This window comes from Nicotiana tomentosiformis, chromosome 11 (assembly GCF_000390325.3).
Source record: "Nicotiana tomentosiformis chromosome 11, ASM39032v3, whole genome shotgun sequence".
In the NCBI taxonomy this organism is placed as follows: Eukaryota; Viridiplantae; Streptophyta; class Magnoliopsida; order Solanales; family Solanaceae; genus Nicotiana; species Nicotiana tomentosiformis.
This window is the reverse complement of record NC_090822.1, coordinates 86,641,624-86,654,375: the sequence shown is the minus strand read 5'-3', so window position 1 is coordinate 86,654,375 and position 12,752 is coordinate 86,641,624. Positions and strand designations below refer to the sequence as shown.

Here is a 12,752-nt window from a genome sequence, read left to right as displayed (position 1 = left end):
AACTTAATGCCTTAAGGATAGTTTCAGATAATAGTTCGAAGTCAATACTAAATTCTGACACGGCGACGATTTCAGATTTGCGCGACTTCATCAAAACTTTTGTATCTTAATGTAGGAATTTCGAAATCATGAACCGTTGATCTATTGGAAACTAAACTTCAAAATCTAAAACATATCCAAAATATATAATTTAATACCTTAAGGATATTTTCAGATGATAATTCGAAGTCAATACTAAATTCTGACACGGTGACGATTTTAGATTTGCGCGACTTCATCAAAATTTTTGTATCTTGATATAGGAATGTCGAAATCATGAACGGTTTGATCTATTGGAAACTAAACTTCAAAATATAAAAGATATCCAAAATATAAAATCTAATACCTTAAGGATAGTTTCAGATAATAGTTTGAAATCGACTTTGGTTTTTAATATGCCGACAGTTCCAAATTAGTGCGACTTCACCAAATATTTGTATCTTGGTGTGGGAAGCCTCGAGATCGCAAGACCTTTTTAATTGCCAGAAGTTTAAATTCAAGAGCTTCATTCTCACCAAATGTCTTGGGTTCAAGTCTCACTGAATTTGAAACGTCGTGAAGGCTTGCCAAAAAAACTTGAAGGTTTAGATAACATGAAGGCATAACGAATTCCCGGACTTCAATGCAAATGCTTGGCAGCCCCTTAGAAGATATTAATCATTTCATTGCAGATACCAATTTACCATAGTGATCTGCCCCCTATAAATCAAATGGGATCCAAAGTTTAACAGAAGAATGGTATATCAGCTCGATTTTCAAATGCTGATTGAATGAATTACATTCCATCGTACTTCATTCGGACAACGATTGTGGGGTTATGTATCTTTTGAACTTATGAGACTGAACTTAGAATGAAACTCTAAGATGCCTACGTACCTCGGTGAAGAGGATCAAGTCATACGTAGTTCAGAATGGGTAATTTGTTTTATTATTATTTTTTTTTTATGTCCTAACTTTTGCCTAAGCCGCCTCTTTCGACATTTTAAACCTAGCAGAACTCTTTTTTTTATGGTGGGCCGTACATAGTTTAGACTCGTGCGAGCCAGGAGTGTAGGAACATGCAGTTTAGGCTCATGCGTCAAGGAGCATTGCAACTTCAAGGATAATACTTCTTCAAAAACTTGCCATTGATAGGGCTGATTCTCATGCCATCTGCGTCAACTAGCTTGTAAGCCCCACTTGAATAAGCTTCTTGCACGACATATGGCCCATCCCATTTTGAAGTGAACTTCCATACAGGTTTATGGGAAGTAATAATGGGTCTTCGTATGGCAAGGACTTGATCTCCTACTTGAAAGGATCTTGGGCGAACTCTTTTATTGAAGGCGCGAGACAATCGAGCTTAATAACATTCAAGACTCTATTGAGCTTCCAACCTCTTCTCATCAAGAGCCTCCAACTCTGCTAATTGAAGTCGAGTATTTTCTTCATAAGTGATCTCTTCTTGAATAGCCAGTCTTAATGAAGGTATTTGATGCTCGAGTGGCAAGACGGCTTCGACTCCATAAATGAGTGAATAAGGAGTCGCTTGTGTTGGCGTGCGGTGAGTCGTTCTATATGCCCATAGAGCTTCTTCCATATAGTCATTCCAATTTTGTTTGGATTTGGAGACGACTTTCTTTAACAAGTTGCATAGAGTTTTGTTGAATGCCTCAGCTAGACCATTGGCGACAACATTGTACATCGGAGAGTTACATTGCTTGAATCCAAAGAGATCACAAATATTGTTCATCAACCTATTATCAAATGGCTTTCTATTATACGTTATTATGTAACGAGGAATGCCAAAGCGATAGATTATGTTTACTCGGATGAAACTTGTAACATTTTCCTTCTTTACCTCCTTAAGAGCAACAACTTCAGCCCATTTTGAGAAGTAGTCAGTTGCAGCCAAGATGTATAGGTGCCCACCAGAGGACTTTGGCAGTGGTCCAACAACATCCAATCCCTAAGCGTCAAACGGCTAGGATGCTACAGTCGGGTGCAACACTTCAGGAGGTTGATGAATAAAATTCGCATGGAATTGACAAGCCTTGCATCTTTGAGCGTAGTCCAAGCAATCTTTTACTATCGTTGGCCAATAATATCCCATCCTTTTTATATGGAAGTGGAGCGTTGGTCCAGTCTGGTGTGACACACATACCCCAGAATGTGCCTCTTGCAAAGCTTGGAGTGCTTCTTCTTCCCATAAGCATTCAAGAGTACTCCCTCGAATGACCTTCTGTATAGAGTATCTTTGTAGTAAAGGAAGCGAGGTGAATGACGACGGATTTCAGTCCTTCTCCTCAGATTTTCTGGAAGTATCCCATAGCATAAATAGTCGATAATGGGTTGTCGCCATTCATCTTTCTCAACTTCAGAAAGAGTGACAAGATGCTTGGGTTCATTTTCTTCACCTTCAACCTCATTTGGCGGCGGTACTACCTATTTTTGGCAGACAGTAACTTGCACTTGATCAGGCAGGGTTAACGATGAAGCTAGGTCAGCTAAAGCATCATCCTTCTTGTTTTCTTTCCTTGGCATATGTTGAATAGTCACGTCACCGACCCATCCCATTAAATTTTTAGCATAATCATAATTTGGGCGTAGTTCAGGTTTCTTGACCTCGTAACTACCTAAAAGATGGTTGATCACCAACTGAGAGTCACCAAAGACTTGCAATTGCAACCGCTTTATTTCGACAGCCATTTCAAGCCCAAGTATTAGTGCTTGATACTCAGCAATGTTGTTAGAGCAGAGTTGCGTCAACGTAAAAGAGTAGGGCAGAACTTCACCTTGAGAAGTCACAAATACTACACCAGCACCAGCTCTTCCGCGATGTGCAGCACCATCAAAGTACATCTTCCATGGAGGTTGAACTTCAATGACCATTGCGTCCTTATCAGACAGTTCATCAGTTAGCTCCCAATCATCAGGTATAGGGTGATTTGCCAAGAAGTTTGCCAATGCTTGTCCTTTTACAGCCTTTTGAGGGATGTACAAAATCTCGAATTATTGAAATTGGAGATACCATCTCGCTAGTCGATCACTAAGAACAGGTTTTGACATCACGAACTTGATGGGATTTGCTTTAGAAACAAGACGAACAACATGAGCTTGAAAGTAGTGCTTCAACTTTTGAATTGAGAAGACTAGCGCCAAACACAACTTTTCAATTGGCGAATAATTCAGCTCGTTTGGTGTCATCATCCTGCTTAAGTATTAAAGAGAGTTTTCTTTCCCATCACTATTTTCTTGGGCCAACAGCGCTCCAATAGAACTTTCTTGTGCTGAAATATATAGTATCAACGGCTTTCCAAGTATAGGGGCTGCTAAAACTTGAGGCTTCATCAAGTAGGATTTAATGCTCTCAAAGGCATTGCTACACGCTTGGTCCCATTTGAAAGGGACACCTTTCTTCATAAGGAGACTGAATGGTTGGCACCTCCCAACTAGGTTTGAGATGAATCTCCTAAGGTACGCTAACTTTCCTTGCAGACTTTTCAATTCGTGAATATCCCGAGGCTCAGGCATTTTCAAGATTGCATCTACTTTGGCTTGATCAATTTTGATCCCTCTATGTTGGACAATGAAACCAAGGAACTTTCCAGAAGTAATTCCAAAGGCACATTTCAATGGATTCATCCTAAGTTGGTACCTCTGGAGCAACTCGAACACCATTCTCAAGTCTTTCAAGTGGTCGCTCTTCTCTCTTGATTTTACCACCAAGTCGTCAACATAGCATTCGACATTCTTGTGGAGAAAATCATCAAAATATTCTGCATAGCCCTTTGGTAAGTAGCACCAGCGTTCTTCAATCTAATGTACGAAATGCAGTAAGCTCTTCATATTTTGGCGCCATGCGAATTTGATTATAGTCTGATGAACCATCCATAAATGACATTGCCTTGTACCAGTAGTAGCATCGATCATCAGCTCTGGAATATGAAGCGGGAATTCATCCCTGAAGTCAACGCACACTCGAATCTGGCCATTTTTCTTCCTTACGGGGACAATACTTGAAACCCATGTTGGGTATTTAACTTCACTAATAAAGCCAGCTTCGATGAGTTTGTTAACTTCGGTTTCAATCAAGGGAACCAAGTTCGACCTAAAGCGCCTTTGGGCTTGTTTAACAGGGCGAGCACCATTCTTGACGGCAAGGTGATGGACTACTACTTTCGGGTCCAAGCCAGGCATCTCTTTGTAGCTCCAAGAAAAGACATCCCTGAACTCCTTGAGTAACCCAATATAAGTGATTTCTTCATCAACTTCTAGTAAAGCACTTAGGTAGGTGGGTCTTGGTACTTCATCGGTGCCAAGGTTAACTTCTTTTAAGGCATCAACTGTAGTCTTCACTTCTTTTTCAAGTCCAGGTGGAGCATCTTCCGCATCTTCATCTTCTTGAGAGTCCCCATCGTTGAAGGATATGTGATAACACGGTGAAACATCCTCTAATTCTGCATTATCCTCCATTGAAGACGGAACACCATTCTCATCTTGTACAGTAACATGATACGAAGAACCCACACTTTCTTTATCTTTGTTACGTTCCTTAGTTTAGACCACAGTATATGGCTTTACCTTCAGTATTTCTTTGCATGAAACCACAAGTTTTATTTGTCGCCTCATTCTAGAAGGAACCAAACTTTGGAAATCCTTAGAGATCTCCTGGATTTTGGCCGAAGCGGGTGTTCTTATGCTTTGAAAGTTTCTCTGGAACTTGTTCCCCTTCTTTAATGGACCCAATCTCTCAAACACGGAAGTCTTCATAGTTGATTTTCCAAGTCGATCAAAGACAGAAGTCTTATTAGAAGCGGCAGATTCATCTTCTACAGTGATATAATTGTTGCTCGCCTTTCTTATGGAGATGCGCACTGGTGATGGTTGCTTGTATCCCAAACCTTCACGTGGTTGTCTCGTCGCAGCTGCTAATGGTAGCTTCCCTAACTTTGACGGCTCATTAGGATTGTATCCAACTTTTGCAAATAGCCCGTAAGCGTTAGGATCAAAACATTCATCTGTCCGCTTTATAGGGAGTGTCACATTCTGCAAACGATTTTGGGCCACAAACCCTTCAAGCGGTATTGAGGACGACTTTACTGCCTTAATTCGTTTGACCAGAAGAGTTAACCCCTTTAGCATGTTAGTTTGGAGATTAGATGATTCACCATCATCTTTCTTTTTTTAGGGACGTATTGGAGCGGGGGAGTTACTTTCTTGCCGTGAGACACAATGTTCCCTTTATGAGACTTATTTTGGTTGGGGTGTACCTTCTCAACAACAACTTTGGTTTTGTCGACAACCACCTCATCTCTCTTAGTCGTGGACTCGTCATCCTTGTCATTCCTGACATCATCAGATTTTAGCTCCTTTATAATACGGTTCTTCAAGTAGAACTTTGCATCGACGAAGTGTGACTCAGCCTTGGTGAATGGCTCGTCATCAACAATTATCTTCTTCTCGACTTTACCTTCGTAGTATTTCAAACATTGATGGTAGGTAGATGGAACCACTTTATTCTTATGTATCCAAGACCTTCCAAGCAAGACGTTGTATGAAGCCTTTACATCAATTACATGCAGCCATGCACTTGATTACATATCTTTAATAGTGATTCCCAGCCTGATCGCGCCTATGGCTCTTTACCCCCCTTGGTTGAATCCTTGGATCATCACATGACTTTCTGAGAGTTCGTTCATGGGAATACCAAGTTCTTTCACAGTGCGAATTGGCAAGATGTTCACCGAGGATCCTCTATCAACCAAAATTCGATTTACCCTTTCATCACGTATATAGCCAACCAGGTACAACAGGCGGTTATGAAGAGTGTCACCTAGTAGAAGGTCGTCATTTGTGAACGTAACTTTTTCCTCGCACGTGTTAACTTCTTGATGGATAGACTCGATGAGATTTTCTGGAGATGGTGGCAACGGTAGGTCATCACTCTTTTCTTTCCCTTTGTCAGCATGGAAACAAGAGGCATCGATACCCCCATGGGAAATCTTCATGCGGAACCAACTTGGTAAAAACACCTCCAAGGTCACTGGATTTCGTGGATTTTGAGAGTGGTGCACCTCCTCTTTTGCTTTCTTTAAGTGCTTAACCGGATTCCATCTCCTTGGTCTTTTTACCATCATTTTCCTTGTTGGTTGTTCTACTGATTCTTTTCGTGGGCTCCTTCTGTGGTGCCTACGACGAGTCACTAACATCCAACCTTCATCATCATCAGGTTGATTGACTTCAACTTTGTCGTTCTCCAGTAATTCTTCATCTGTACTTTCTTTTAAACCACATAATTCATCCGGACTGAATGAGCCAAAGGTGATAGATACTTGGTTTGCGCTTGCTTTCTCATCTTCAAGCACGATCTTCTTTTCGCGATCCAAGTCCATAACTTTGTCCTTGAAGACAAAGCACTTCTCCAGAGGGTGGCTCACAAGTCGATGGTATTTGCAGTAATTTGGGTCATTTATTTTCCCAGCTTCATTTGGTTGCTTTATCTCCGGAAGCTCAATGAGATTTAACTCGAGGAGTTCTTCAAAAATAGCTGGCACATCAGAATCCAGAAATGGGTACTCTTTCTCTTGCATTTCTTTTAGAGTCAACTTTCCACTCGGCTTATCTTGAAAAGAAGTGGATTTCATACTCTACTTCTTGCTCACCTTCGTCGTGAACTTTACAGGTGATGTGTTGACATTCATAGATTCTTTGCTTTCAGGCTTGGGTACGAACTTGCCCCACTACATGACTTCTTGCATGTCGTTCCCTTTGCGAGGTTCATAGATGGGCAGCCTTTTATTTTCAGCAGAGGTCATGCTCAATTCCATGTCATGGGCGCGAGTTGCAAGTTCTTCAAATGTGTTAGGCTTGATACCTTGCAAGATGTAGCGCAATCCCCAATGCATACCTTGGATGCACATCTCTATGCCCGAAGCTTCACTAAGCCCGTCTTTGCAGTTGAGGCTTGCATTCCTCCAACGATTGATAAAGACGATAACTGGTTCACCCTTTCGTTGACGAGTATTTGTAAGTTCTATCATACTTACAGTACGTCTCGTGCTACAAAATCGATTGAGAAATTCTTGCTCTAATTGATCCCAGCTATCAACAGATCCAGCCTCGAGGTCCGTATACCAATCAAAAGCATTTCCTTTTAATGAGCGGACAAACTGCTTGACGAGGTAATCTCCATAAGTCCCAGCATTGTTGCATGTCTCAAAGAAATGCACCACATGTTGCTTTGGATTTCCTTTGCCATCAAACTGTTGAAATTTTGGAGCTTGATAGCCAGCAGGCATCTTCAACATATCGGTCCTTGAAGTGTACGGATTTTCGTAGGTAAAGGAGGACCTGGAAGCGACTTCATATTTGTTTTTTATAGTCCCTTCATTGAACTCCTTTAGTTGATTGATTGGAATCATCCCTTCCGAAGAGACTGGAATTTCCTTAGTGGATGCAACTTGTCATGGGGAAGGATCAATCTCTTGAACTTCTGGGAGTTTACCAGGTGCATAGGTGGATTCTTCTTCCATCAAGATTCCCACCCTATCTGTTAGCTTGTCGATTCTAGCATCTTGATTTTGCATGCACTTGGTCAAGCCAGCAATTGCTTCCGTCAAGTTTTCCAACTGCTCCTCTACAGATGAAGTGTTTGTCACCATGATTGTCGTGGACGATGGAGAGTAGCATGGATTTTCACGCAGATTGATCCTTGATTGGCTCACGTTATGTGGTGTAAGTGGGGAGGATCCATCACTTGAAGCATCATCATCTCCGGAGAGGTCAAGCAGAGCAAGAGTTTTCTTGATCTTTTCAGCAACATCGTTTCCTCTTTCGGGTGCATTTGTGAAAGATCTTGCTCCTTTTGAGGATGAAGATCCGAAAACAGGGGTTGATGCGGATGGCACTTAGGGTGCTTTTTGTCCTAACGAGCTTGCTTTGCTCCTCGTAACTGGTCCAAAGCTTCCAAAGGTAACATCGAGGATGCTTTCCACATCAACATAGAACATGGAATTAGCAGCCTTGGTAAAAGTTGAACCGGATTTGATTTTCTTTGAAGCCATTTCAATGTTCTTGAACTTTGGTGATTGAAAAGTTGAGATGAGAGGTAGAGATTGTCCCACTGGGCATGCCAATTTGTTTGCAATAAATTTTATGCAGAAAAATAAAATTACAATCACAAACAACTATAAAGAAAAAAAAGGATTTTATTGATAAACATTGTAGGTTACAACTCTATTTATCCCTTGATTCTTCCCTCCGATTTGTTATCCGTAATTCGAGGGCTTTAGTGGGGTATTTCTCGAATGTGGGATGATATGCATCTCCTTGATGTATTTGATGATCAAGAAGCATATAACAACACTCCATTTAGATCTTGAATGTTGCTAGAACTTTGAGCAAGAAATATTTGACATGTCTTTGATCTCTAATGAATATTCCATGAATTTTTATGGAATTTTGAGATCATATATTTGATCTCTTTGTGCATTATGGGATTGCTGAGATCATCTTTGAAGGACATATGTAGCCTTATTTATAGGCATGAATTAGGGTTTGGGTGGAATAGCCACCAAGTAACCCTAATAGACTCCAAATATTTCAAGAGTCATCTTGAATTTAGGATTTATCTTCATTCTTTAAAATTTCGATGTCTACAAATGTCCCATACTTCAAGATTTGCTGGGGTGTAGGCTTGCCGAAACTTGAAGACGAGAATTGAAGTACTCGACCATCGCAATAAATGATTTTGAAACTTGGAATTTTCGATTTACATGAGGAAGAGATGAAGGTAGAACCGGTCCCACTGGACGTGCCAGAATTTATAGACAATAAATTGCGTCAAGAAAATAAAATCAAGACCGAAAAATATTGCAACAATGGTAGTATTTTATTTCGAATATTTGAGTGTACAATCTCTATGAATCCTCTGATTCTTCTCTTCAATAGCAAATAAATTCAAGGGCCTTTGAGTTTGATCTTGAATATGTAGTTGTTGCCACGAACGATGATCTTGTTCTTGAGCTTGAGCTTGATTGCTTGAACTTGACCTTGATTTGTTCTTCGTTCTTGAGCTTGAACTTGATTTCTTGAACTTGAACTTGATTGCTTGAAGCTTGAAGCTTGAAACTTGTAGAGAAATTTGCGGCGTTTGATCCACGAGCTCTCTCTTGCTTCTTGTTATAACTTCTGGTGTCTTTTCTAAGTTATGAAGTCCCATATGTATAGTTGTGAAAGGAGGAGTTGTGATAAGAACAAACTCTTTCTGACCAATCAAATTGAAGTGTGACATGGCCGCATTTGATTGGCTAGAACATGTCACTTTCACACGTGGCGCGGTTTCATTCGCCTTCTAATGTGACTTGACATGCCTTGTCATTTTGACATGTGGCATGATTCAATTAGCTCTTCCATTTGACTTGGCGCGCCATGTCATTTGATACCTGGCACCAAACTGGGCCTCTAGGAAGATGACATCTTGGGCCTAATGAAGTGGGCTCATCACTTTAGCCCAATCGATTAAGACTTATTTATTTAATCTATTTATATTGGACTTATATAATTAATTCAATTATATTAGCCCATATATTTATTTGGACCAATATATCTTGAATTTAAAATATAGTCCAAATTATTTCATGGATTTAATTTTAATAAAATTTATATGCCTACAATGGTATTTTTCGACCAAGTAAAATACTGTATATATTATATTAAAACTAAAAATGGAGACAAACCAAAATTTCGACCCTCAAATCTTCTCCGGCGTAGAAAATATTGCAGTATTCGTCGTTCATGTTACCGTATCCATGCTCTACTCGGATTATTCTGACATCGTTTTTGCTCCACGCGTAGTGGCTCTAGGCTCAGAACAACGAGAGAGAAGAGAGAGACCACATTGATTATAAAGAAAATTGTAAGAGACCATTTGCAATAATCAAACAGCAAAAGAAACACTCTGTTACAAATTATCTCATCTGAAGGAAGATTCAAGGAATAAAATAGCTAGAGAAGGTAAGGAAAAGGGAGAAACTCCAATATGTAGATTACATAAGAATGTCTTCTATGTAGTTGCACATTAGATAACAGGAGATTTGAAGAGAGTAAAACGTAGCATATTATCTCAAAAGATAGAGAGAAGGAAGAGAGAGTGAGAAAGAAGAAAAATTTTGAGAGAGAATCGTGTGTTAATTGAAAGAAAAAGAAAGGAAAATCATAAATAGTGTATTTCATGCCTCAATTATAGTATATACTATAAATACCTATTTTGCTATAAAATATAAAAGGTAGCTATAGAAAATAATATTTTAAAATAATTTTAATTTATAATAAATAGGGTGTATACATTTGCTATAGGAGGTAAAAAAATCCAAAAAAATAACACAAACAACAATGTGGCATTAGCCCGTGCACAACACCACACCAAAAAATTTTGTTAGCCCATTGAAGTCTTGTGATGGGCTTCTGAAGTTTGGAGGGAGAAATTCAAAAATAGGCAGATTTACAAGTGGTCATTCAAAAATAGCCACAATTTCAAAAGTAATCGAATTTAGCCACTTTTCATGTAAAGATAAATTTGAATGAAAACACTGTTCAAAATCCGGAAAATACTCCAGCATAATATACTGGAATTCCAGCATAAGTATACTGGAACTCCAATACTCCAGTATATTATACTGGAGTTCCAGTATAAGTATTCTGGAGTTCCAGCATAAGTATACCGGTCCAACATAATGTGTTGGAAGTTCCAGTATAATATACCGGTCCAACATAATATGCTGGAAGTTCATACACAAGTGCATCGATCTCCAGTATATTATGCAGGAACTTTCCGTGTTGCAGCAAAATAATGGATATTTTTCAATGACTTTGCAAACGCTGGCTATTTTTGAATGACCAGTCCGAAAACTGGCTAGCCCGTGCTATTTTTACGTATAGAGATATCCCTATAAAGTTAACGTTTCGTGGCCCATGAAGGCTGGACCAATGACTGGTTCCTTATTCACTTGTTACATATTCATCATCAACGGGTGTGGTGGGATGGTTAAGATTCCTTCACCTTTAATCAGAGGTTTCGCATTGGAGTCCTGAGAAATCCTGAGAATAGAGAAGATTTTGATAGAGAGCTCTTTACCCCCTTAGTCGTCCTATTCGCCATTCGGCGTGAATCTCGATTAATTAGTCGGGCCAATGGGCTTCAGATACCATATGATTAAACAAAATAAAAAAACAGCCTCTCCCATCAGATTTGATACATAGTACTGTATTGACAACTTAATGATCTAGGAACTAAAGAAAAGTAAAAGATAGCGCTACAAGGCAAAAAAGAAGAGAAAAAAATGGAAGAAGATATATTACGTATTACCACAAAAGAAGAATGAATAACTAGTTTAATAAATAAGCATCATGTAAGGAGGCATTACCTTTACGGTGTCTCGTGTAAGGTATTTACTGATCATCGTAGCTTACAATATCTATTCAAACAAAAAGGATCTCAATTGGAGGCAGCGAAGATGGTTGGAGCTGTTGAAGGACTATGATATCACTATTTTGTATCACTCCGAAAAGGCCAATGTGGTGGCCGATGCTTTAAGTAGAAAGGTTGTGAGTATGGGGAGTCTTGCATATATTCTGGTTGGTGAGAGGCCATTAGCTACAGATGTTCAGATTTGGCTAATCAGTTCGTGAGGTTAGATATTTCAGAACCCAGTCGGGTTCTAGCTTGCACAGTTGCTCGGTCATTTTTATATGAGCGCATCAGAGAGAGGCAGTATGATGATCCTCATTTACTTGTCCTTAAGGACATGGTGCGACACAGTGATGCCAAACAGGTTGCTGTAGGGAAAGATGGAGTTCTGCAAATGCAGGGTCGTAATTGTGTGCCTAATATAGTTGCATATGTAGCTCGGTGTTTGAATTGTCAGCAAGTTAAGTATAAGCATCACAAACCTGGTGGTTTGCTTCAGAAGTTAGAAATTCCTGAGTGGAAATGGGAGCGTATCACTATGGATTTTGTTGTTGGACTCCCACGGACACAGAGAAAATTTGACGGAGTTTGGGTCATTGTGGACAGGTTGACCAAGTCAGCACATTTCATTCTAGTGGCGGTTACCTATTCTTCAGAGAGGTTAGCTGAAATTTGCATTCGTGAGATTGTACGCCTTCACGGTATGCCCATGTCTATTTTTTTAGATCGAGGTACACAGTTTACCTCATACTTCTGGAGGGATGTACAACGTGAGTTAGGCATGCGAGTTGAGTTGAGTACAATATTTCATCCACAAACATACGAACAGTCAGAGCGCATTATTCAGGTATTGGAAGATATGCTTCGCGCTAGTGTTATAGACTTTGGAGGTTCTTGGGATCAGTTCTTGGCACTTACGGAGTTTGCTTATAATAATAGCTACCAGTCGAGCATTCAGATGGCTCCATATGAGGGATTATACGATAGGCGATGTCGTTCGCCAGTTGGATGGTTTGAACCGGGAGAAGCTCGGTTGTTGGGTACCGATTTGGTACATGATGCCTTGGATAAAGTCAAGGTTATTCAGGATCGACTTCGCAAAGCTCAGTCTAGGAAAAGAGTTATGCCGACCGTAAAGTTCGAGACATTGCATTCATGGTTGGAGAAAGAGTATTGCTCCGGGTTTCACCTATGAAAGGTGTAATGAGGTTCGGAAAGAAGGACAAGTTGACACAAAGCAACCATTTCCATCTCAAGCTAAAGC

At 39.9% G+C, this 12,752-nt stretch overlaps 1 protein-coding gene across 1 annotated transcript; it reads right to left on the bottom strand.

The window, feature by feature from the left end:
* Positions 1–1,399: 1,399 nt before the first annotated feature.
* On the bottom strand, positions 1,400–4,494 carry LOC138901789 (uncharacterized). The gene is made up of 6 exons (XM_070189581.1): positions 3,907–4,494; positions 3,571–3,807; positions 2,844–3,003; positions 2,587–2,747; positions 2,183–2,463; positions 1,400–1,793 (listed from the first exon to the last, which is right to left on the bottom strand). Exons 1-6 carry the CDS (start codon positions 4,492–4,494, stop codon positions 1,400–1,402), a joined length of 1,821 nt encoding a protein of 606 aa, XP_070045682.1.
* Positions 4,495–12,752: the final 8,258 nt, after the last annotated feature.